The sequence below is a fragment of the Papilio xuthus genome, unplaced genomic scaffold (genome assembly GCF_000836235.2).
Source record: "Papilio xuthus unplaced genomic scaffold, Pxut_1.1 DF825946.1, whole genome shotgun sequence".
In the NCBI taxonomy this organism is placed as follows: domain Eukaryota; kingdom Metazoa; phylum Arthropoda; class Insecta; order Lepidoptera; family Papilionidae; genus Papilio; species Papilio xuthus.
The window spans coordinates 5,902,934-5,930,572 of record NW_013532703.1 but is presented as its reverse complement, the minus strand read 5'-3'; the positions used below and the strand labels follow the sequence as shown (position 1 = coordinate 5,930,572).

At 33.1% G+C, this 27,639-nt stretch overlaps 2 protein-coding genes across 5 annotated transcripts; one reads left to right on the top strand and one right to left on the bottom strand.

Annotated features, from left to right (window-relative positions):
• Positions 1–1,729: 1,729 nt before the first annotated feature.
• LOC106124786 (SID1 transmembrane family member 1-like) lies at positions 1,730–12,974 on the bottom strand. Of its 3 annotated transcripts, none has more exons than XM_013321752.1 (19): positions 12,697–12,974; positions 11,125–11,194; positions 10,773–10,869; positions 10,174–10,296; positions 8,574–8,773; positions 7,958–8,041; positions 7,346–7,515; positions 6,891–7,045; positions 6,513–6,647; positions 5,862–5,967; positions 5,138–5,249; positions 4,811–4,993; positions 4,376–4,496; positions 3,995–4,117; positions 3,681–3,797; positions 3,227–3,359; positions 2,834–2,959; positions 2,605–2,683; positions 1,730–2,471 (listed from the first exon to the last, which is right to left on the bottom strand). In XM_013321752.1, the coding sequence occupies exons 1-19, from the start codon at positions 12,798–12,800 to the stop codon at positions 2,295–2,297; spliced, it is 2,415 nt and encodes an 804-aa protein (XP_013177206.1). In that variant the 5' UTR covers positions 12,801–12,974; the 3' UTR covers positions 1,730–2,294. The 3 variants fall into 3 exon arrangements, with proteins under 3 accessions (XP_013177206.1, XP_013177207.1, XP_013177205.1); XM_013321751.1 differs by having other exon boundaries at positions 1,731–2,471; positions 8,574–8,965; positions 12,697–12,973; XM_013321753.1 differs by lacking the exons at positions 10,174–10,296; positions 10,773–10,869; positions 11,125–11,194; positions 12,697–12,974 and adding an exon at positions 9,438–9,507 and having other exon boundaries at positions 8,574–8,965.
• Positions 12,975–13,471: 497 nt separating this feature from the next.
• LOC106124818 (wee1-like protein kinase 2) lies at positions 13,472–22,624 on the top strand. Of its 2 annotated transcripts, XM_013321796.1 has the most exons (12): positions 13,472–13,840; positions 16,339–16,448; positions 16,677–16,817; positions 17,222–17,310; positions 17,521–17,738; positions 18,147–18,293; positions 18,676–18,824; positions 19,129–19,254; positions 19,751–19,878; positions 20,309–20,475; positions 20,948–21,111; positions 21,800–22,624. In XM_013321796.1, exons 1-12 carry the CDS (start codon positions 13,599–13,601, stop codon positions 21,805–21,807), a joined length of 1,689 nt encoding a protein of 562 aa, XP_013177250.1. In that variant the 5' UTR covers positions 13,472–13,598; the 3' UTR covers positions 21,808–22,624. The 2 variants fall into 2 exon arrangements, with proteins under 2 accessions (XP_013177250.1, XP_013177249.1); XM_013321795.1 differs by lacking the exon at positions 21,800–22,624 and having other exon boundaries at positions 20,948–21,417.
• Positions 22,625–27,639: the final 5,015 nt, after the last annotated feature.

Here is a 27,639-nt window from a genome sequence, read left to right as displayed (position 1 = left end):
AGGAGATGACAATATGTAGATAAAACTCAAAGATCTGTTTAAATAGTTTGTTATTGTTTGCTTTTGTTTTATTGACTTTGTCCCGTTTTATTGTAAAAGAGAGCTTTAAGGCGAGGCGACCGGCTTGCAGTAGTGTAGCGGCCAATTATACCGATTATACACAATTAAATGTATTATCAAAACTATATGTACATTTATTTACCCACAATCCTTTTAATTTTAACAATATACTACACTGTCGCCCATGACTCCGTCCGCGGGGAATTAAAAAAAAACATAATTAGTAGTCTATGTGTTATTCCAGGATCGGGATCCGTTCAGTTGTTCTGGAGATACCGTCAAACTCCATCCATCCATCTAAACATTCGGATTTATTAAATTATTCAAACTTTCGCGAGACATTATACTAAACTGATATATAAACACGGCTAAACACTCACTCGCGAGTGAGCTGAGGGCCTTGTCCGCGAAATAATACCAGTACCACTCATCCTGATGAAGGGCCCCCGATGGGCTCGAAACTAGTCGGTGCCGCCACCGGACGTATACACGTGAGTGTTTAGCCGTGTTTATATATCAATTCAGATTTATATTAGTAAGATTATTAGTCTGGTAATTTTTGTAGTTATAGGAAGATTACGCGATAAAACGTCCAAGGATTCTCTAATTCAGTTAGGATGCGGATGAAATAATTGTTTTTTTTTTATTTATAAAAAGCAATTTTATTTACACAATCTTATTATCTTCAGCCATTATCTACATAAAAACTTTAACTTTTTTAACGTTTAATTAAAATATAAAAGGGTTGTCATGTTTTGGTTCCCGCGTCACAGAGCGCGAGATTTACTCCATGGCATTTAAGCCAACATTTCTATTGAAGATTAATGCATGGCTTTTTCATAAAAATATAACATACTGGTGTGCAATCTCTATTAACTATTGCTATTTTTATATTTTATTAGACTTATGTTTATGTGATGAAGTATAAAGCTCCTTTGTCTAATGTAACCTCAAAATATATTTGTCTTAAGTAACATAGACTTAGTTCCACACAAATAACTAATGGATCATAGACAAAACACTGAATATTTAAGAATTACAAACATTTTCAAGAATAACCGACTCTTTGGTACAAATTCAATTACACAAAACTTACAAACTGAGAACTCTTTTTACGTAACATTTATATAGAAATATTTCTATCCTTAATTTTCTTTATAAAAACCAGAGACAATATTTTATTCTCAATTTTGTAATACAGTCAAATATATAATTTTATTCTCTATCCAAAATGTGTACTTTAGTTAAAACCAGTAATGCCTCTTACCGTGGGTTTCTGAGAAAAAAATCTCTTTATAAAACATATCGTTAGAGAAAGCAGATATAATATTTTAAATGGAGATTTTTGCCTCAGAAACCCACTGTACAGACTCAATATCTCACAAGTTATAATTTCTAAATGTAGAACATGAATGACTTACAATAATCTTAATATGACAGTTTAATATCACTTTATATACATACAAATATATTAAAAACTATATTACTAAAGTTTTTGAGTACCGTATCAAATTGTCAAAACACAAATAATATCAATTCCTTTTGTCAATAAAATAAACATGAATCGCATGAAAATGGATGAAAAAAAACTTTGCCCCAATGATTTGGAATAACAATTTTTATCTTATTTATATGACTAATTTATTTATTTACACACATTTAATAATATTACTAGAGTGAATTCTACTATCGTAGATTTTTTTTAATAATCAATAACTTCATTATTTAATAAGGCTTCAATAACTATCACTTCTTTACAAATATACTTTGACATTTTTAAAGTTAAAAAACAAGGTTTGGTAGCGACCAATACGTGACATCTACGCGTTGATAACGCGTTAACTGCGGGCGAAAGCCGATGGACAAGCGCAAGATGCCAATTTGTAACAATTATAACTCTTATTATTTTGAGATCATACGACAGTTTTTTAAATCAATTTAACAGAATGAAAATGGTTTCTAAATACACGGCATGGTCTAGAAAACCGTGTTCACATTTTGTAATCATGTAGACCAAGTGGCCGTCCAGTAGACCATGTCCTATTCTAGTAGACCATGCCGAAATCTAGTAGACCGTGTCATAATCTAGTAGACCATATGCTTGTCTAGTAGACCATATAGCCGTCCAGTAGTCCACGTCTGTCCAGTAGAGCTTATCACAATCTAACAGGACATGTTTTTAGTGTAATAGACCACAGTAGACCATATTACTGCCGAGTAGACCGAGTTCTTGTCTAGAAGACCATGATATCTGTGCGGGGAACGTCAGCGAGGTTGTCGTCAATGGTGAGGTACATGTTGAAGGAGAAGAACATGGCGGTGGCGGACAGGAAGTGCCACACGTCATGCGAGTCGTACAGCTCTAGGAGAGAGCACACTCTGTTGCTCTGCCGAGACTGCGCCGGAGTCAACTGAACGGAAACATTACGATTGTTAATTAACACACTCTTAGTTTGATAGTCAGCTAATTCCTGCAGCTTTAATTTTAAATTAGACTTCTATTATGTATGATACTAAATAAAAGAATTAAAATTATGTACTCACGGCCCAATTGGTGCTGAGGTCCAGATAAAAATAACTAGATCCGAACCACACCGAGTACGTCAGCGCGATGAACACCCAACTGAAAAAAAGTTTAAAATATTTGACAATAAATAAAAGCGCCATCTAGTATCAAAATTGAATAAGTAAGTTTTAGATACTTTAACATTAGAAACAACGCCATCTATTTTCAATTAGCGGAACTAACTCGGGTAATATCGGTAATGCCTACCTGTACCAGCGTATGGACTCGCGGTGCAATAACTTCATAGCGATGTAGAACAGTGTGTAGAGGAACAAGTTGCTCATCAACACCAACAGCAGATGAGATGCGAAGTCACGACTGTGCTGCGCCACACTACACAGACAAAAATTATATTTACAATTAAATAAATTTTAAAAATGTCTAAAGAATATATTTGAAGAACAATTTTAACACAGAATTATCGCGCTTTTTAAGGTGTTTTAATTGATTGAGGTTATTGACGAGCTGATAATTAATACACATAGGATAATAGACCCAAAAATATGATCGTTAAGTCTTCTATTTTTCCTATCAGTGTCCTACATCTATACCAAATTTCATCCAAATTTATTATTAAGTTGAGTATATGTGTGGGTGTACCCGTATGCAGCAAGTGCCCAGTTAGCGAGGTTAGCGAGCAGCAGCAGCACGCAGCGGCCGCAGCGCGCCGGCGTCACCGCAGCGCGCGGCCGCAGCGCCACCTCGCGCACAGCACGGCACAACACGCCACAATCTAATACATAAAAACGTACTTAAATATATTAAAAAATTAAGTATAAATCAAGTTTTATTCACTTGACTAGTGGTCAAATATAATTTAGCCAATATGGCGTCGCATGAATCCCGTCAAAATAGTTTGCCGTTTCAAGTATTATAACAAACGCGGCCTGGCGAACAGACACACAGACTGGCTATTTTACAAATTACAAACAAACCTTGTAATTTTATAGTCCAGTTCTAGTGAAGCCATGTATAGTTTTTGTTAATTAAATGTAGATGGCGCTAGTATATTCCAAAGCCTTTATAAATGAATAAATAACGAAGAACAACTTACCAAACCTGAACCTGCCGAGGTAGTATATCTGGAAGGTCATCACGAGGCAGGTGAAGAGGTGCAGCACCGTGAACCCCACCCAGAAGTAGAAGTTGGCGTTTAGCACTCCCACCAGTCCTGCACAAACACCACGTGGTTATTCAAAGCTAAGCTTTACAAGACTTCACAGGGACACATTCTCTTTCTTTCTTTCTCCCACTTTTTCCAGAAGCCTCTCTATTTTTCTCTCTTTCTCTGAACGTTATGTCTCATTTCCTTTATTTCTGGATATACTAAAAATATTGATAATTATTAAAAATTCGTAATTATATTACCTATGAATATGATGAGCGCGAGCACGCCGAATGTAGCGTGCGCGCGCGCATTGATGTCTGGATGTCTGGCCTGGTAGATCTTCACCATGCACAGCACCGCCGTCACGTACATGAATGACGTGTCTGTGTACAATGGAAACAGTTACTTAACTAAATGCCACCTGAGTACGAAAAAATATAACATTGAACTTATTAAGACATTACGATAGATGTCACGACAAATTTCTTCCGAATTCGGTTTTACCATTTTTTATCCTTTTTGCAGTTATTTTAAATTTTTTCAAGTATCTTCACACTATTTCACATTTCTCCAGATTTACAACACACTGGTGATTTATAACACACACAAGTGTCAGTGGAGGGTGGGGATGAGAGGCGTACCGAACTGGAAGTTCATGCTGTTGGGACAGACGTGGTACGCGGCGGAGAGCAGACCCTCGCTGACCAGCGCCACGCCCATCGCGTACAGCAGCCCGAAATGTTGCGGGATGCCCATCTCCTTCTGCATCAAGTACATATTTAATTGGAAGATCTCTTTATTACAAACATTTCTCGTTCTTTGACACTGGTTAGTAGTTCTTGTGTCTGGTAGGTGTCGCTGCTGTGTTATTGTTATGTGTCATGGTATGAAATGGGGCGTGTCTTGTTACACAATGGGGCGTGGCGTTTCGTGTCGTGTAGTGAGTGGGGCGTGGCATGTAGTTCTGGCGTAGCGAGTGGTGCATTGGGGCGTGGTATATGGTTCAATTGGGCGTGAAGTAGGCGTATAGGCATAGTGCGGTGGGCGTGTGTTATCGTGTAAGGGGTGTGTCATACCTCTCGTGCTGTGTCAGCGCGATGCCGCTGATGACGTCGCCACACCTGCAGCAGGAAGAGCGCGCCGAGCAGCACGTAGCCCAGGTTGGAGTACACGTGGTTGAAGTCAGACAACACCAGCAGTGGATGCGCGCACAAAAAGTTGAAATAGCACAGATCCTGGTTTCCCGACTGGTTTAGTAACTGTATCAAAGAATAAAATCCATAAACCCCAAAACTAGAATTAGATAGAAACATGATAGTCTATCATAGTAACGTGATAATGACTATCATTATGATAGTCAGGGAGTTAAATTGGTGACATTATGATATAAAACTGTTACTTACACGCTGGTAGGTGACGACAAGCTGCACGACAGGTAGCGTGTAGAAGATAGCCACAGTCAGCACATTCCATAAATACATTTTGGATCGCGCAGACAACACGCGCGGACGACATCTGTTAAATATAACACATTTTTAATCAATCAAATCAAATTTGTTCTAGTTATTAAAATCAATAAAAATTTAAAAGATTCGTTTTAAAACGAAACGAATAATAAAGTTTATCCTTACTAATATTATAAATGCGAATGTTTAGATAAATGGATGCTGTTTGAAGGTATCTCCAGAACAGTTGTATGGATCTCGCTAAGATTTGAAATAGATGTAGAACATAGTCTGGAAGAACACATAGACTAGTAGTTATTTTAATTCCGCGCGGATTGAGTCGCGTGCGACAGTGAGTGTTAATGTAAATTTATTACTTAAGTTGTTTTATGTATGGCATTTGATATACTTGATCACGTATATAAGGATTTTAAAATAAACTTCCTGATAAAAAATCATGTCTAAATAGTTTCTGATAATATATAGAATTATATAAAACATAATAAATACGATATATTTAAATTTAAAACATGTATTTTAATAATAACTCAAGGTGTTCCACAAGGTTGCATTCTAGGTCCAAATTAAATTTATCATATTTTATAATTTTAAAACAATAAATAATAAAAAAAGAGAAAGATATAGACAATTATATTTACTTTAGTAAATAATAAAAGCTTACCTAGAAAGATTGGCCACACACAATCTACCACTTTGCAGATAATCGCCATTTTCAACAGTCGCTGTGTCCTCAAAGTCAGACTCCGTGTCTGAGCTGGAGCTACGATCTATAGCGAGAATTTATCACAAAAATATAAGCATATTTAGTCAAAATGATAGGACTTGACCTTATTTCTGTAATTAGTTGACTGACAGTTGGTTTCTGAAACCAAAACCTTTGTATAAAATATATCGTCACCTCTGTCATTGTCTTTGACAAAACTGAGATATAAGTATGTTACGGGGATTTTTGTCTCAGAAACCCACGACGAATAACCATACCGACAATTATCTTTATAATTCAGTTATTCTATAGAAACGTATAATTAGAATTTATCGTACTAATACTATTAATAAAATAAATAACTTAATAAGTATTTCAAAAAACGGCTGCATGGATCTCGCTGAAATTTGGCATAGATGTATAGCCTGAAAGAACAGATAGGCTGATAATTAAGTTAGTTTTTTAATTTTCCGCGGACGGAGTTGCGGGCGACAGCTAGTTTTGTTATATTTCAAAAGACTACATAGGACTTAAAGAAGATGTAAGAAAGATGATTACATCAAAGGAAGATATAGTGTAGGTAGATTAAGGTTTGTGTTTGGGACTCACCAGTTGTTCTAGGTTGTGCGTCATCTCCCGCATTATGACGATAGCTGCCGCTACCTTCAGATGTGTTCACAGTACGTCTCCGCCTTGCTAACGGCTCTTTACTGCCGCGAGGCAATACAGTCGATATACCACCTTCTACGAATAAAACAAAAAAATGTAGAGTAACTTAGAAAGCATTGATACAGTAGCGAGGTTAGAGTAGGGCCAGGTAGGGCGACCGCCCAGGGCGCTGGCCATAAAGGGGCGCCTGCAGTCCCCCCTAAGAAACTCTATCTTTGGAAGATTTCCTCCAACTAAAAAGGTCGCATCAAAAATCTCGCCTACGGCACCTAAAACAGATGGCTTTATTATGTTTAATTTAGTGTGAAAATTACTGACCTTCACTCTGGCTGGTGACTGTGGAGTCAGGAGTTGTGTTCCTCTGGAAGACGAGAGCTATGAGGAATGCTACGTAGAAGGAAAGGAAGAAGCAGAGAGCTGCCACTGCTGCCACCACGTACTCTTGGTACGATATCGTCTGGATTATCTTGAATCTAAAAGAAATAATGCTTTAAAACATAAAATTGAGGAACGAAAAGTAATTTTCTTCTGTAGAAGGATTAAACAAAGAGTCTTTTTTCTTTTAACGAATTAACGGTCGTTTAAAAAGTTAAATATACGTTGACTCACTAGAATTTTTCCCTGTTAGTCATTTGAAAAAGATCCCCTTCTATGCATCCCCTTCCCTGGCATAATCCAATCCTTTATAAGGAAAAATGTGGAAAGGAGAAGACTAAAATTTAACTTACAAACTAATGTATAAGAAAACACATGAATACTAAGTGTACACTTACTTGAACTGCTTCAGTCTGCCGTCAGCTGATGTCACATTGATGTTAGAGTCATGCCACCCGAGCATACGTGCCATGCGCGGCAGTGTGGCATTGCCAGTCACCGCGGTACAATCCGCATCTGACGTCTTTACTATGAACACTATATAGAAACCTAATGGGAACGTGTCTTGCTGTAAGTGGAAAAAAGATAATTAAAAACGTAATAAAATAGCTAAGACAAGAAGCAGAGCTGTGATACTCCAAAAGGTTGTTAATAATAATTATAATATTATAAATGCGAGTGTTTGGATCTATGTTTGTATGTTTGTTAGAAGGTGTCACCAGAACAGCTTCATGGAATTCTTCGCTGAAATTTGTCATAGATGTAGAACATAGTCTGAAGAACACATAGACTACTAATTAAGATTTTTTAATTTCTCGTGGACGGACGCGTCAGCTAGTGCTAAAAAACCAAAGTGTTACCCCAAGGGACTATTCGGAGACAATCTTTGCAAAAAAATTACAGTGCAAATTAGCCAGAAACTTAAGTAAAAGAGAAACATCTATAGGCGAGAACGATATCGAATACATTCTAGCTTTTGTTAGACTGTATTTAATCTGAGAATTCCTTACCGTCAAAGTAATACCGCCTCGTCTCGTCATAGTCAAATAATATCCATCATATAATATATCTCTTTCATTATCAAATACTGGACACTGAAAATTACATACAGAGAGTCATAAAAAGTTATAAATAATTGACAAATTAAAAAAAATATTATCAATTGTCAAACGAGACAGCTTCCTCCTGGTTTCGCCGAAATAACGAAGCGCCCACAGACATCCTTGCATATGCGTTGCCTTTAATCGAGGGAGAGACGTACAGAATGTTTCCCCTTCCTATATGCCCCCATCCTCTGTCCAAACCACTTTCTCCTCCCATCCTTTTGTAAACACACTCAACAGATTGTATACGGAATTGTTTCCACTTGACATCTATCTGTACGGTCGTGGTATTTCATTTTTGAATGTTAAATGGGAAACTCCCAAATATTAACTTTTTACTACTACTACTCCTAAATCACAACTTCATAAAATTTTACTAATATTATAAATACGAATGTTTAGATGGATGGATATTTGCATAAAGGTATCTCCAGAATGGCTTAACAGATCTCGATGATGACATAGAGGAGTCTGGAAGAACACATAGGCTACATATATTTTTTTTATACGAAAAAGAACTTACCGATATATTTTGTATGGAAACAACAGCACAAATATCATCATCAGATTCTATCATAACGATAACACTTTTAGGTCTTGAAAACCAACCATAACTTCGTTCTATATTACTCTGGACAAAATATCTATCTAGTTTTTTCTTCTCTAAATCATCTAATTCTTTATTACACATATATTTTTTCTTAATACTTTGCGTTGTTAAATCTACCATTTTGTTTGGCTCCTGATCGAAAGGATAAAAGTAATATTTCGGTTGACTCGGGGTACTATTTAAATACGTCTCTTTGTTTAATTTTATGTAAAAATCTTGTACTGTTTCCACTACAATTGTGACGCTGATAGGATCAGGCGATGATGTAGTCAGATGTACGATAGGTGGCGGTAGAGTTGTTAAATCTATAAACAAATTTATATATTTTTTTATATCTTTGTTAATTGTTTAAAAACGGTGCATTTTTGGCATTTTACGTGTGTTAAATATAACTAGAAATTGTTCTTTGCATTTAATCCTTAATATATCAAAGAAAACTCAGTTTTACGTAAAAAAAAAGTTACTTTTACTAAGCTTCCTTTTTAATTTAACTTACTATGAAATTGAACTACATTTTACAACTGCAATCTTACATAAGTTAACCTAATTTATTTTCTTACTAATATTTTAAATGCGATTTAAATATTTGTTAAAAGGTATCTCCAGAACGCCTGCATGGATCTTATTGAAATTTGGCATAGATCTAGAACATAGTCTAGAAAGATACATAGGCTATTTGTTTTTTTTTTAATTTCGCGTGGACGTGGACAAAAGCTATATATTGAAGTAAATAGATTTATTTATATAAGACGCGTGTAAACATAATGCAAATCATACGTATCAGGGGTGGACAGTAGACTCTGTCTCCTTTGACTAAGCGGCATTGGACAAACAGAAAACAACAATATTAACAGCTCGAATAGATTTTTAACTTTATAAAAACGATCTAAAAAACCTTCAAGCATTACGTAGAAAAGTTACGTTTTTTTTTCGCTACTGAAAACTGTTCTTTATCTCGTCTACTTTTCGTATTACTAATCTGTATTTACTAATAGCGAATGTTTTATAAATACGATTGTTCGGTATTGTTGGGTTTACAAAACAAAACCATTATAACGGTAAAACGGTTTCTATAGCCTATTTTCTAGATGACTAACTACTTTCACAAGATTGAATTCGCGATTGCAACGAAACTTTTTTTTGTTAACTTGTAAATATTTCAAAAACAACAGCTTTGAAGATACGATTTATGCTTGTTTACAGTATTATAAAACATAAGAAAATCTATTTTAGTATGACGTTAAAACTGACCTCTATATATGGACAGACTATAAGCCGTGGTATTTTGTGCCTATTCGATTTTCAAATTTGGCGCTGACGGTTATGGTTAGTAGCGGTGGTGAGGATTGGAACTAATAAAGATAAAATTAAATTACAGAAAATTCGTTTGAACCGGAACAAAAAAAATACTGTCATTTCGAAACAATAACCCATCCATTTATAGAGATTAGTGGATTTTAAGAGGTGACTATTTTTTTTATCCCACATGGCCAGTATTTTATTTATATCTCACCACACGTGTCCTCATCCTGTGAAAATATGTTGTTATGTGGGCAGAGTGTACGCGATATGTTGCTGAACTGTTCCAACTGGAGTGGTGTCTGCACCAGCATTGGTAGCTGCCATGAGAATACTCCTGCCAAGAATAGGATAGTCATACAAACCTCAACGGCAACAGCTTTAGTAGTCTATGAAATTAAAATATCAAACCTAATTTTCTAACTTGAGAGAGAGTACATAGGCTTTATTAAGAGTAAATTTTAACAAGACAAAAACTATTTGCTAAAAAAATGCCAAAAAACTTGACTATAACTCACTGGAAGAATAAGAATCGAACATTTTACTCGTCAAAATCATACATTTGTTCACAAACTCACATAAATAAAAAACATACAAGCAAAAAACATATTACACATTGACTACTGATTTACTCAAGTAAAAAGGACACATTTTATTTTAGTTTGAACAAAAACAACCAGAAATCTTTCTATGTAAATTTGAAATATAATTTTGAAGGATAGAAAGAAAAAGAAAGGTCACTTTACTTAATTACAACTCACACTCAACCCTATGAGTTCTTTTTTTCATAATAAATCTAACACTTTTTCTTACCTTTTTGTTGTCTTGCAGTAATGAACAGCGGATAGGTGCCATTAGCGAAGTCGCTCGCCACTGTCACACGCGCCGGAGTGTCATATGCATCTTGGTCCTTGCAAACATACAAATAAGAAATTTCAAGGAATAATTAACATACATATTGCTAATATATGCATGTTATATTTGAACCTTATGTTCTTTAAAAGAAGATTCTTTTTAATATAAAAAAGGTCAAATATAATTGCCGGCAACGCATCTACAGTTCCTCTGATGTTGCGGATGTCCATGGGCGTCGAATCAAATAATATTAGGCGAATCGTTGCTCGTTTGCCCCCTTCTCCTATTAAAAAAAAATTCTCAGACTCACCCCAGCAAATTCCATGATGTACTCGTCATTTTTACTAACATTTACAATGTATGACACTCCATACATGTATCTGTAACAAAATAAAACCACATCATACACAAGCTTTTGTGACTTCAACATGGAATTATAAAAATAATCTTACTAAGCTTAATCTTAGAGCTTCGACCAACATCTCAAGAAGCTCTCGCTACACAGTTGGATTAAGGGCCTGATACAAAAGGCAGTTATCCTAGAAACTGCGCGCATCGTGAGAAGGTTCCTGTCTCTGCAGCCCTGACCACTGGTTGTTTGAGTCATGGGTTTCCGCAGCCGGTGGTGTTCTATTTTTAATATAATATGTTTTGTATATTTTTATTTTTTTTGGTTATGAAATGTATTATATTAGAAATATGATATATAAATGTATATGGTATCTTACTAAACTTACTAATATTATAAATGCAAATGTTTAGATGGATGGATGAGAAAACTGTATAGCAGAGTTATTAAGTAATAATAAGTATATTTTACTATATTAAATTCACACTAAAGGGCACTTATAATGACCGATTACACCTGAGTGAGACTTTAATTAAGATGTATTCATTTATCACATCATAAATATTAATTTTAAAAAGGACCGAAACATAAACAAGAAAGTATTAACTTTATATCATTGTTATATTTTTAAACTATCAATAGACATGATAATAAGAAAAGAAAAGTCACATCTTTGTATACATTTTGTATTGCCAATTAAAAGGTTAATAACAGAGATAATAATTTAATGTCCATGTTAAAAGATTATTGACTCTAGCTAATATGTATTGTTTATTTACTATGATTGTAGTATATACTAAAAGGGTCAGTGGCTCAGGGGTTAAGCGCATGACTTGCAATCTGCATGTCCTGGGTTCATATCCCTTCATGTTCCAATGATTTTCATGTGTGTAGTCAATCCGCACTAGGTAAGTGTGGTTGACTATGGCCTAGTTATCCCTAACTTAGGGTAGGTTCAAAGCCCCTCAGTGGAGACAAAGTGAGCTGATGGCGATAGTTATGATACTAAATGATCAACTGGTCAGACACAACCTTTTTTGGTTTACAATCTTTAAGTTTTTCATTGGAATGCACTACTAAACTTTTAGAGTAGATATTTAAAATTCCATGTCATCTGTTTATCATCATAGTATGTTAACACTATGCAGTACTTTATATCCTGTGATAAACATTATCTTAGTTTTACTGGACTACATAATATACCTAAAGCAGGAAATTATATGTTATCAATATAGATATTTATTACAAAGATACTGTATAAGTAAAACATGTTAAATATTATGATTCATATAAATTTTTATTGTGAAATCAATGAAGGCATATTTAAAAAATCTAAACAAGGACTATAATCCCTTTTTTTTGTAATCATGGTATCCCTTGTTCTTTGTGCTATTCTTATTGTTATCAAGGCCCATGTCCTAAATTTATATCTAATTTCAAGTAGCACACAACATTTTAATTCTTTAGTACCTAAAATAGTTCGTAAACAATAGTTAGTTTCATTAAGAATTTAAAATAAGTATTTGTACTCACGTATTATTGTAATGAAATGTTATTCCATCACTTTTTCTTTCTTGGCATAAAGAAAAAGGAATAACAAATAATAAATACAACTTCAGCAGCTTAAAGGCACCCATATCGCTTAATTTGTATGAAGATTTATAATGCTATAAAATACTATCCAGTGCATTATTTTATGCGTTTAAATTATTTCATTTCACTATTATATAAAAATCAAACTTATGATAATTTAAGAAAAAAAATGAGCACCAAAGAACACACAATAGCAAATTGAATGACGTATATGTGTAGATGTTTTGACTTCGACATTGTTTGACAAATCAGTTGTTAACAAGTGACAATTAAAAACTAAAGATTAAATAAATTTTGATAGATAACTAAACAGTAAAATCACATGTTATGTTTTGATTTAAAAGGATTAAATTAATCCTATTTGTGTTCTAGGTTATATTTTTCTTTGTTTCAGTTATTGTTCAGCTTCTCGGAATATAAATGGGGCAGTTTTTCCTACTAATAATAAATTCAAGATGTTTCTTAACAATGAAGCAAAAAAAATAAAAATATGCCAGCTGAAGGATTGCCTAATCGATACCTGTTTTTATTATTTTTGCAATGAAAATAGTTTAACCTACAGAATTTAAGAAAAAACTAAAAACGTGAACGCATCCATATTCCACCAATTACAATTCATCACTTGACATCGTTATTTAAAAAAATAACTGCAGCCAATAGAATTGACGTATTCATGTTACCGGCTAAATACTTAACTGTGATTGGCCACGCCATTAACCAGGTGCTATGCGTCATCCGCCATATCGTTGGAATTTGTGAAAGTGCGCATTGTTTGCTTTTAAGAAATAAACTAAAGATTTTAATTATTTGATATTGTAAGTGAATTATATGTGTAAATAACAATGAGTGAGTGGTACAGAATGAAGACGGGTTATAACAACAACCATAATTCTTCGGAGTTATCAGTGGAAACATCTTGTGAAATGTCGGATTCATATAACTCATTTTCTGAAAATTTGAGTCCAATACCGGCATCTAAAGTGCCCAGGAGATTGGATTTTAACTTGGATGATGATGTTATACGAGATGAACCGTCTGCTCCGGAATCACCCAACCTGCCTTATAGAAGGGTTAGAGCTTTGAGGTAAGTTTGCGTCACCTCGTTGTCTTCCATCCCTGTATAAAATACCACGATTATGTAAAAGAAATCACCATTCAGAAACCAAAAAATCTTAACTTTTAACGCTACACTTTTTATGTGTTGTTGTTTTGTTTTTGTTAGCAGGTGTTAAGTTATCTTTAGATCTTGTCCAAATGGTTTTAAAAGTTTTAATGGCTACTGTTAACTTTCGCTATTTGTTTCTGTGAGACTTTCATATACTTTATACCGTACTTTGTGTCAGATTAATATGAAAACATCATTTTGATTGAGCATAATCCCTTTTGTTCATGCCATTCCAAAATTTATAGATCATATTGTATTCAATATATGCACTCGCTTATATGCCCATTGACACACTTACAGACATTTAGTTGTCATGTTTGTAAGATTTTATCTTTTTTCCCTTGAGGACCTACTACAGAATTAATGTATTCATGCATCATTACTTTGTTTCTTTTTATAAAACCTAGTCTTTTAGAAAGATAGAACTGTATATCTAACCTCCATTTTAAATACTTCAATATTTTATTTTCTTTTATAAATCAAGTACAAACTTAGCCCTGTCCAGGACTGAAACAATTTAATTGTATAAGAAAGTAAGCTTTAAAGTATTTTAAGGTGAAATTTTGCTTTCCTTATTAGTAATTTATTTGACACTAAAGATTCACACTATGTACACATCCTTAAGAGTTTACGTAAGAGATAATAAAAGATAGATACGGGATAGAGTCTATCCTATATCAATTATGGATTTAATTAAGACAATGAGCAAACAAGATACGTTTAGGAGTTAATAAACATTAATATTGGTGATTTCATTTGTTATTAAGAAAAAAAATAATCTAATCTCTCTGAAAAAAGTTCATGGAAACTATTACGAAATCATAATATTCTATTATCTAATAATATTATATACCGGAAATAGTAATAAATATACAGAAAACTATATTAATTAATAAACATATTGGTATATATGTCTTAACAATTTTTAAAAATATACTGAAATTAGTATCTTCATCCTATAACTCCAAAAAATACATGTTACAACCTGTCCTAAAAACAAACAACATGTTTTGACAAGGAAATCTGCTTGTAACAACTTGTTGAGCAAGTATTGTTGACCTTGTTGTATGTTGTTTGACTTGTTTTTTTGCAACACTTTCTAACACCTATGACCTTTATGATAGGCGGATTACGGAATTCAAATTAGCAAAGGTAACTTTCTATAAGTTATATTTTTAAACTAGTTTGTATATATTTGCATTGAGTATACACATAATATTAAGTTCGATTGTCACTTAATTATTTACATTTAATAATTATAAGTTAACTTTAATAAAGGTGAGAATAGACTAGAGCAACTTGTCCTAGTTTTGGAAACTACTTTTACCTATCTTATTATAAATGCAAAAGTTTTATGGATAGATGGATGTTTGAATGTATCTCCACAACAGCTGTATGGATCTTGCTGGAATTTTGCACAGATGTAGAAGAACACTTACACTACTAATTAAGTTTTCTTTAATTCTGTGCGGATGGAGTCGTGGGTGACAGCTTGTATTATATATCATTCGTAAGAAGGTTACATTACATACAACTGCTCTAGAAAACACTATTATTTATCCACCTTAACACCTAAATGCATTGATTACAAATTTTGTCCATGTATTGAGGTTTTAAGATTAAAAAATTATAGTATAATTAGCTTTCCTTGATAATATGGCAAAATTTATAACAACATACACACAATAGTTCAGATTTTTTTTCTTAGCACATGCAGTATGAGAAATTCAGTTAAAATCAGTTGAAATACAGTTATTCCACACTAAAGAACAAACATATGATTGAACAGCTGACATCTGCTAGGCGAAAAAAATACGCCCACACTCACGATAAAAACATCTTACAACAAACACCTTGATGTAACGAAATATTCGGAATTCAACTCACGTAGAACACGTTAAAGCTCGGTTTTCCTTGCATTTTAACATGTAAAAGCATACTTTCACTTATCAAGCAATTTTGATACTTTTAGCATTTGAAATAGAGTCTTTTATTGAGTAGTGAATTATGAAATCGTTTTGGAAATCTTTATTGCATAAGTAAGGTTAATTTTATATCTTAGAAAAAAAAATGTTTTGTTGTGAGCAGGTATTTTAGGTTAAAGGAATAAGAACTTTTTGGGATAAACTTAAGGTGTATACTCTATTGTGTAGAATTCCTTTAAGGTTTTTTCTAAAGAATGCTTCAGGTGTTGTATGAATACAACTTGTGCTTGTGTGAGTTTTATCACCCTTAGGGTGAGTTTGAATGGACAAAAAGAATCTTTAGTATCACATTTTTTTATCCTGTATCCAAAATTAGAAGTTACATGTGATTTTGAATTTATTCTGTCATTATATTTCTAATTTAATTTTTTTAATGATAGAATGGTTTAATTTTTTTCATTATTTTAAAATATAACATGTATTTGTTTGCAGATTATTTGACACACCCCACACACCAAAGGCTTTGCTGGAAAAGTGTTCAACACCAACCCACCGTCCACTGAGATCTAAGCTATTCCCACCGAAACTATGTGTCCCTACAGGTATGATATGTCTTAATTCTATCTACAAATATTTAAATCTTTGTCTTTCCATTGTCCCATCTGACAAATTACTCTTAGAATATATTCTTCTTCTACTTCTTGAGGTGCTTCTCCGACGAGCAAAAGTTGGGGATCAGTTCTCCATATTTTCCTTTGTCTCTTCTTGTGGTAGAATATCTTAAGAGATGTAAATCTTCACAATGTGGTATGATGATGTGAAAATTGCAGGTGTACCATCAGGTTCCAGTCACCACCTGCACCCGCCGTCTGGAGACGACGACAGCGCGCTCGGAAGCCTACTCCCTGAAGACCTGGATGACTCTAGAGTCAGGAGACCAATTGTTAATATCAACCCATTTACACCTGAAGGTTAGTGCTAGAGACAAAATTAGTCATTATAGATGTCTTTAGGTAGTGGTTTTGTTAATTTATTGGCCACTTGCCACCTTCTATTAAAAAAACCTTGAGCATGTTTACATAAATCTACATAGAAAATTAGATGTGCCTATGTTGTACCAAGATGTCTGCCAGTATTCATGCTTTAATATTCTAAATTACAGTAGATATTAATGGTGATCTTGTATTTACAAAGCCCTATATATATGCTTTAATAATTTTTTTTTTTAATGAGAGCGGCTTTAGCCGCCCTCGCCTTCACCCCTGACATTTTCGGTCAGAGCCTTTTTTATCTTTATATATTTTTACTACTAAGTTTATGTTATAATAAACAAAATGTGATTCTTTTTTACCAAAATATTGATTGTTTTACACAGGTCAAGCAATGAACCAGAATAACCGAGGCCAGTCTAAAACACCAACATGGGGACAGTCGCCTGAACTGCCGCCGGCGAAGAGAATGAGAGTATGTATCGTAACATTTTCTATTTAATACATTTATAAAGTATGCTTGGATGGATTTATGTTTGTTAGAAGGTATCTCCAGAACTGTTGCATGAACCTCGCTGAAATTTGACATAGATTTAGAACAGTCTGGAAGAGCACATAGGCTACTTATTCACTTTTTTTTAATACTGCGTGGACAACCAGTCACTAATAAATATGTTTGTTACAGGATTCAAACATCCCTCGCTACAGTGTTGAGTTTGTGGAACAAGAGGTGATAGGTCGTGGCTCGTTCGGTGAAGTGAGCCGTTGCGTTAACAAGCTTGATGGCTGTGTGTACGCACTAAAGCGCTCGCTGCGCCCCGTAGCGGGCTCCGCTGCTGAACGGAATGCTCTCACCGAGGTGTATGCACATGCAGTACTTGGGATGCATCCCCATGTTGTGAGGTAACATATCATGAATAATATTACCATAAATAAACTACTGAAATTTAACATAGTAAATATATTAATGTGCAATTAAATAATGACTAAAAATATGGATGAAGAGTTTATAGATGTCGTATGAAAAAAACGGAATTGCATCTTATTATAAATGCAAATGTTTATATGGATGCATGGATGTTTGTTTGAAAGTATCTCCATATCGGCTTAACAGATCTTTATGAAGTAATAAGCACAAATGTAGTACTTAGTCTAGAAGAACATAGGCTATTTACTAAGTTATTTAATGTCGCGCAGACGGAGTTGCGGGTGACAGCTAGTTTACGAGTGAAGTGTCATTTATGTCAGTTTTTTTTAATTTACATATTATTATTGATGTTTTGTTTAATAATTTGTGTATTGTGCCAATAGATATTACTCAGCGTGGGCGGAGGACGGGCACATGATAATCCAGAACGAGTACTGCGACGGTGGGTCTCTGCAGCAGATGATGGAAGCAGGTCCACTGCCGGAGCCCGAACTGCTGCTTCTACTTGCACATATTGCTGAGGGATTGGCGTTAGTATACTTTTTTTTGGATTTTTGGGGTTTTTGCCCTTATCGGACAGGAGTTAGTGTGCTGAACTGCATATTTAATATGCTTAGTAGTAGTTATATCCAAATGACTGGTAAAGTCTGGTTTTGTAGTTAGGTCATCAGCTCATAACATCGCTGAGAGGCTAAAGTCTAAGCAAACTATGGGTGACTAGGCAATAGTCAACCATGCCGGGTCAGTGCGGTTTGGCTTCACAAATATCTTTGAATTTCTTTGCAGATAAGTGCTGGTTGCTCACGATGTTTTCATACTTGCATATATTTTTCAAGATAATTACATGTTTTTTTTCTTACACTAAAATGTTATGTTTAATATGTATATATTTATGTATGTGTATGTATGCAGATACATCCACTCGCGTCAGCTGGTGCACATGGACGTGAAGCCGGGGAACATCTTCGTGTGTCGCGCCGAGCAGTTCACAGCACCGGACTCTGATGATGGTTACGATGATGACGACACGCCGCAGCATCCACAGCATATATATAAACTTGGTTAGTTATATCTAATATTATAAATGCGAATGTTTGAATGTATGGATGGATGGTTGTTAGAAGGTATCTCCAAAATGGTTCAATGGATCTCGATGAAATTTGGCACATATAAACACATAGGCTTATTATTAAGTTTTAAACGGCTAAACTGATTTGGCTGAAAATTGTCGGTAACAAAGAATCAGGAGACAAACATACTTTTTATTGTTTTTTTTTTAATATTTCGCGGATGACGTTTTAGGCAAAAGCTAGTTTGTGCAACATATTGTAGATATAAATAATTATATGCTATGCTGTTGTATAGGTGACCTGGGTCATGTGACGTGCGTGTCCTCGCCGCTGGTGGAAGAGGGTGACTGCCGCTACCTGCCCAAGGAGGTGCTGCAGGAGGACTTCACACATCTCACCAAAGCTGACATCTTTGCGTTTGGTAACTATTGCAGAGAATTTATAACTTTAGTATAATCAGTACACTTTGTTAGGTTACTCTTAGTATTTATAAATCTATTTTTAATGTTTTTGTGCTAGATCTAGAATAATTTGCTTTATATTATCGAATTGGAGCTGTAAAGTCTTACTAATATTATAAATTCGAATGTTTAGATGGATGGATGTTTGTTTGAAGGTAAATTCAGAACGGCTCAATGTATATCGATGAAATTTGTCATACATATAGAACATAGAAGAATACATAGGCTACTTATGTTTTTTTTTTAAATTTCGCTCAAACGGAGTCGCGGGCGACAACTAGTTAATAAATGAAACAAATTGCTAACAATTTTTTTTAATACATAGACTAAAGGGACCGTGATATTTTTAACAGAATTCGCTTATGTAGGTCGTCCGTGTTGACCGGATATTCTATATTGTAAATGTTTCTAGCTTATCCGTGTTTGTATGTATTATATATGTATGTAATATTGTAGGTCTGACACTATTCGAGGCCGGGGGCGGCGGGCCGCTGCCTAAGAACGGCCAGCAGTGGCATGACTACAGGGACGGCAAGCTGCCTCATCTGCCCAATCTCTCCAAGGAGTTTAATGAACTGTTAAAAGTTTGTATTTCTTTGTTCATTTAGACCAGTCTTTCCCAAAGTGGGCGATAACGCCCCCTTGTGGGCGCTGCAGGTGTCAAGTTGCGGGTTATAGTAAAAGTTTCCTTTAGAATTCTCCGTTAATATACATATATAGGTCACAATAATTAATTAATTTAATTTGAAGTTATAGTGGTTTTTTATATATTTTAATATGTGAAAATATGGGGGCGCTAAAAATGTTTATTCTCAAAGTGGGCAGTAGACAAAATAAGTTTGGGAACCACTGGTATAGACCCGTAATTATTCATTACGTTAAGCTAAGCTAGTATGGAAAAGTTAAAATGTTACATAACTTCTGGATTTTGAAGACTGGAAGATTCTAGCTAGGAAAGATCAATCAAAAACAGTATTATATAGTAGAATTTGACAAAAACATGTAACGTATCAGAAAATGGTGGACCCGGAGCCGATGTTGCGGCCGTCAGCAGCGCGACTGCGGCGACACGCGCTGCTGCATCCCGCCGGCAACAAGAGCAAGGCGCAGCTGCGTCGCGAGCTCGCCGCCGCAAGGCAAAAGAACGACCTGCTCACGCGCAGGCTGCAGGAGGCCGCCAGGTAATGTTTTATATCAATAAATCTTTGTATACTTGTATTCTGATATCTGGGCAGCTCGGCACATCGCGTGACCCGCAGTTTCTAGTGTGAAGTTTACTTTGGACCGCTAAAATATTTGAAAAGAACTATACTTAGAAATAAACTCGACAAAATAGATTCTTTAGATTAGGCTATAGGACGTCATAATGGATAGAACATGCTTAATCTTCGTGATCGTGGGTTTCTGAGACCAAAATCTTCATTCAAATCATACTGTTACCTCTGTTTAGTCCAAGATAATGACAGGGATGGTGAGATGTTTCATACAGATATTTTGGTCTCAGAAACCAGCGGTGAGTTAGTCAATTTTCAGCCAAACATGTTCAACTGTTTTTGACTTTTAAATAATGTAATTAATACAACAATTTTTATGTGTTATTGTTACTTTATAGAAGATTCATCAAAATATATTTATAAAATGTTTTAATTTCAGATGTATAAAATCATTAACACCAGTTGTAACGAATCAAGAATCAGCAAAGTTCAGAACGAGGTCCGCGAAACGTCTGCACTCGCCGCGCTTTGACTCGCAAATTGTTGAAATTATCAAATCTGTTACATCTCCCATCAGGATAGACAGACGGACAGACAAACGGGGTAAGAGGATTTAAACCTGACTGTTACTAAATATATTATTTATTAATTATATTCCAAACTAATACCAGGATTCTATGTATGCCTTACTATTTTTGGAGAAATAAATAATTTAATATTACATATCTATTTTTGTACATTTTCCGAAGTAAATCTTATTGTGACTAACATAGTTCATCGATGTTCCAAAAATATGTCTTTTCACTATTTTCTTTGACAATATAGATAGAGTTTATGTAAGATCATATCAGGAATGGAAAAGTAAAATAATTTTATACCACTTTTTTTTTAATAATTTACAATGCTAATAGTAATAGTAATTCTTACGTTAATTTTTATGTTAAGTTTGGTGTATGGCTATAAAATAGACTTTTTTCACATTTATGTCTTTGATGACAAGTGGATATCTCTGTCTACCCTTCATAACGTATTAACTTTTATTATGTCAAGATTTCTTTTTTGAAGAAAAGCAAAAAAAAAAGTTAAAAAATAATTTTATAGTGTTATATTTTTATAAAGTTATGGTATACTATATAAAATGAACATAACGGTTAGTATTTATAGACGCGAATTAAAAAAAACACTTCATTCTAATATAGAAATGTAATTACATACTAATAGTTTGTTCGAAATATAACGAAATTAAAAAAAAACACATTTTTTTATAATTTTGTTTATTATTTTCATATAGAAAACTGATGTTCAACATATTCAAGAGAATTAAAATAACAAAATCGAGTTTCTGAAAATCGAAACACGGAGCAGGTCAAGTATTCACATTAAATATACAAAAATACAAAATATTTATATAAATAAATATATATATTGAAAACAGATATATCCGTGACATTGCTGGACCAATTTACGTGTATTTTTATTGACGAGGTGGTCCTAATATACTATGATATACATAAAATAACTTCTTAAACAAAACTGACTCCCTACAAAAATGAACAATAATAATTAACATATAACTACTACTGAACTTACGATAATTAAAATGGTTTAATTTAACATGAACTTTGATTATTTAATGACAGGACCTGTCAAAAGCACACATTCCTTTATATAGAATAAAAGGAACAATGAGTTCTCAATTTGTTTTGTGTCTAAATTTTCTATATTTCTTTATCTCCCGCGAATATCAGAATTTAATATGCTGGCTCTTAGACTAGCATGTTCTATAGTCAAAGAGCTTTAATGTTGGGTTTGATAACAATCAGTTTGAAGCACAATTGTGACTTGTAACTAAAAAGGGTAGACAGAGAGTAAACTTTCATTGAAATTATCAAATGTGACCACTCAATTTTTTCTGTATGAAGTCAAATAGAACTAGTACCCAGTAACTTGAACCCTCAGTCCTGTGACGTCATACTGACTAGTACAGCGCACAAAATAATTGTGAAATTAACTAACAAGACTAAGTGAAGTCACTATTTGTGAATGATTGTGAACATGGTTACTTTGTAATCTGTCTATATAAATGATATTTAGAGCAAATTTAATTAATCTATTAAAAAAAAACAACTGAAATTAATACTTTATAAATTATTAGTATTCGTAAAATTATCAATAATTCGTATAATTCTAAATATGTCGAGTTTATAATATTTCTAGACGGATTACAAAATGACTAAGTTGACAGTTAACCGGTGACATGACAGATTAAGACAATAAATGACCATAAAAAAAACCTTTTGCGAATTTACTTTCTTTTTTAATGACTTAAGTATAAATGACATAAATAAGTGCCTTTAAAATATAAAAAATATATATATATGTGATTGTATGTGCTTTCTTTTACTAATAATAATCGAATTTATATGTATTTGTATGATTCTTCCATTTAGCCTTTGTGATATTTGTTTGAATGAGTTAATTTTAAGTTATAATTAAGTTTATGTATATTTTTTTGTCGTAGTATATTTATATTAAATGTATCACACTCAGAGACATTAAGTGGATCATTTAAATATAAATAAACTTTATGATAAAAATATATACAACTCCTAATCTGGTTCTATGCAGCTATTATAAGAAAGTATTTATAATCTATGTATAGATTTAAATGTAATATTATATATAAAGCCAAGTTTTTTAATAAATATAATTTGTTTAATACTAAAGAAATACATAAACCGGTTTTTTTTAAATGTTTTTCTGATCAAATTATTGGAAATTTAAGTTTGTGTTCAAAAAAACATATCCTAGCCTTCATTTGTGTTAAAATGTATGTAAGTTTTTATATTTCAATCTTAATACGTTATTTAAAGCATTAATTGTCTTTTAACGTTTATATATATTTGAATTTTTTTAACAAGTAAAATGTTGTCTGCATCTAATTAATCTATGGTATAGTGCGACATACTTATGTGACCTTGTGGCCATAAATTAAATTAAAATGAAACTTATTAGCGCCCTCTGTCACAAAATCCTGTCTTGTCTTGTCATTGTCTATGCCTGTGTGTTTGCATATTTTCCGACAGACTCGCGACCAGTACCTCTTAGTGGACCGAATAAGTTTGTCGCACTATATCTTTGACGTAGGGATGTGAATTAAAAAAAAATCTAAAATAGTCACGTGATTTTTTGTGTCATCTCTCAAATTATTGCTAATTTTTAACGTTCCTGTTCATTATCTTTGTATGATTTAAAATAGTTTTTTTCTTGTCTCCTAACATAATATAAACGAGCATTTTTATTAAAGTATTTTGTAAGTTTTTAACCGTGCCTTGTACTCCGATTTAACCCACCCTAATTAATCATTTTTATTTGTTAAAATATTTAATGTTATTATACATAATTACATTTTTAAGTTAATTTTTTTAAGGTTAATTTTTAGTTTGATATTTGTCACGAAAATTTGTATTTAAAGTTGGAAACGTGAAAGTGTGAGGTACGATGAATATCCTTAACAATGAGTTTCGATCGCCGTGTAACTTGTTCTAATACATATTTTAATCTGTTTTATCAAAAAGAATTTCATAGATGACAATATGTTATAATACAGTCGAACCAGGATAAGTGAGAAACTATAAGCGAGTCATTGTCCGGTCCCGACGGATGACCTCCATAAGCGAGAAACTGGTTAGAGGGAAACCTCTATAAGCTAGAAAAATATCTCGGTCCCTTAGACTCTCTCTTATCCTGGTCTTACTGGAGACGATTAATCGGTGAAAGTGGGTTTCCGAGACTAAATATTCTGTATAAAATATATCGTCATCCCTTGATTTCATCATTGACGAAATAGAGATAACAATATGTTTTATTTTGATGTCAAAAACCCACGGTAAGTTAGTTATCTATTGGCATCTTTACACAAATACTCGTGGCATTATAAATTAATTTTTTAAGTACATTATAGTTTGTAAAAAGATCGACCTACAAGGTGGGTTGACGAAATTTTTTATAAGGGATATGGATCTCAGTCTTAAATAATTCATTTTCTATTGTATTTTGTATTACATTTATATATAAATGCTTGTCAAATTAACAACGGTCAAGTCGAATCGAAATTTCTAGAAATTATTCAATGGAAATCTTTTGGCAGTTCGAAATATTCCATTTCTAACAATTTAAAATGTAGAATTTTATAATATAAAAGTGCTATTGAATTATCTGCCCCACTAAGGGTCTTACTTAGTGATTTAACCGATTTAAGCAGTGAAAAATTACTGTAAAGGAAAAGTAAAGTCTAAATTTTTGGTTTTTATTTTAACGTAAATTATAAAAAAAAAACATTTGATAAAATATTACTTAGAACTAAAGAATAATGAACTATTAGTATGGAAAAATTTGTGATCTGTTAATTGCATTCATTTGAGTTATTCTGATTTTAGTCGATTTCGTCGACTATATATATTGGAATAGTATAAAAATCATAATTAAAATCATTATTGTATTTAGTTTTTAGTATTTCGGTGTGTTAAGAATCAAAAATGTATTAAAATTAACATTTCTCAATGTAAATTGTAATTGATAAAGAAATTTTAAGTTTTTTTTCTTTTGGTTTCTCTTTTTTGTTGATGCAGATTTGACCAAAGTGAGCGTTGTAGTAGACATGTGAATATAATGTTTTGTATATTAGCTATTATATGAATATTGAATTAATAAATGCTTGTTTCGATACTTTTGGTGTTTATTTTTTATCCCTTTTTTATTTTTTTAATCGGACATACTACTTTACGTCTAGTTATTACTTTAGAATTGGACTATGGCACAATAATTTCAATTTATTTCTAGATGACCTAGATTTTTTTTATTGAAAATACACATTTTAATATTGGGACTTTATTGTTTCCTCAACGCCATCTTTTAAGAAAATCATAAAACCAATGTTTTGTATCTCATTTATCGATACGTTAAAACACAATTTTTTGATTATATTTCACAAATTATGACAAGTTTGAAATAATCAAATTATTACTTAAGACCACGACGGATTATTATAAGAAATTTTTACTCCAAGATAATTAGATTACTTTATGCTTTTCAACAATAGATGTCGATATTTTTTCAATTATTTTTTCTACTGGACGATAGATGGCGACACTACTATATTTAAAAAAAACATTTTGAAATAACAAAATCTCACTTTTTTATGATTTTTTTTGCCACAAAACTTTTATTAAATCCGTTTTAAAAAATATTGCTTTAAGCGACCGTGTCACATTTGAATAAATTTAAACCAAAGCATAAAATCGGCTATTACTGCAACAAAGATCTAGCCCTAAACAAAATGTTATAATAAATATAATTATGACAAAACAAAATCGGCGTAACAAATAAATGAATGGAAAGCGAAACGAATTGAACAAAAGATGGCGTCACGTGCGAGCAGTGCGCGCCAAAATATGTGTCAACTGTCGACCGCATACAGTCGTTAAACAGTTTTAAATTATTGCCTAATATAATTTTTTTAATCTGAAGCTTTTTAACTATAGCACTCATTTAGATATTAAATAATACATAATTAAAAGTATTTATAAGTATTTCATATTTCGACTTCAAAGCTTTTTAGTGATTCTTTTGATTTATATTATAAAGACAAATAATAGTTGTAGGACCAAGGAAATATCTACAAAGAACTCTAGAATAACAACTACGTACTTAGCGCATGTATGCTAGTAGTAGATAAAACGAAATATTAATTGAGAAGATCAATCAAAAAATAAATTATATTATCACCACCTCAAAGGCCGGCAACGCATCTGCGGTTCCTCTGGTATTGCTGTTGTCCATGGGCGTCGTTGAACACCTCGGTGTTCCCGCTGCTTGTTAGCCCCCTTCTGTTATAAAAAAAAAATACTATAGTGGTCAGGAGCTGAGTGCCTGTCTCTTGAATTTTGACGTCTGCAAAAATTACAAGTAAGTCAATAAAGCAACTGTATTCATTCATTATATAAAAAACATATTTTCCAATCGTCAATATTTTGTATAATACTTTTAGATTTGCCTGCAAATGATTGATTTTTTTCAAATTGATATTTAATAAAATAATTTATATTATATTACAAAATAAAAACCATCCATGTGAAACTGGATCTGATTACTTGTGAAAGCAAAAAGGGAAATTTATTAATATTTAGCGTTATTTTGACATCGAACCCTTTAGCAACTGCACGTGACGAATCTATATAATTGCATAAATATAGGTCCCGGCGCGTCGCTCCTGCGGGACCCTAATTGTCGTTAATTTGACAATTTATGCACAGCTATTATAGTTAAAATATAACTTGTTTAGAAAATTATATCCTACTTTTGTAATAATAATAAAAAATAATAAAAATAAAATCTATCTTAACTACAAGGAATGATTAACAATAGTTATTAAAGACTAGATGTCGCAACTGATTCCCCGTAGTATTAAAAAAAAACTTAATTAGTAGTCTATGTGTTCTTCCAGACTATGTTCTACATCTATGCCAAATTTCAGCGAGATCCGTTCAGCCGTTCCGGAGATACCTTCAAACAAAAATTAATCCATCTAAACAGTCGTATTTATAATATTAGTAAGCATCCTGTCACATGTATTTTTAACTAAAACTAGCTGGCGCCCGCGACTCCGTCCGCGTGTTTGTCTAAAAAATAAAAAATAAAATTTTGGGGTGGACTACCTTTAACATTTAGGGGGATGAAAAAAAGATGTTGGCCGATTCTCAGACCTACTCAATATGCTAACAAAATTTCATGAGAATCGGTCAAACCGTTTCGCAGGAGTATGGGAACGAAAATTGTGACACGAGAATTTTATATAAAAGAAGGATGCCCTAACAATTACCGTTACGGCTAATTCATTAATAGCTTTTGATTGAAAGCAAAATTAAAACACACCTTCCGTTTCAATTGTACAGTTTTTACTGAACAGTAACACTGTACAATTAATATACGAACGTAGAGAACATTTTAATTGCTAATTAAACTGTACAGTTCTCAGTTTTGCCTACACGTTCAGTTTTGACTGAACAATCGAACTGTTTAGTAAAAACTGAACGCGCGTAACGAGCTTAAGACCATGAAGATAATCTTCTT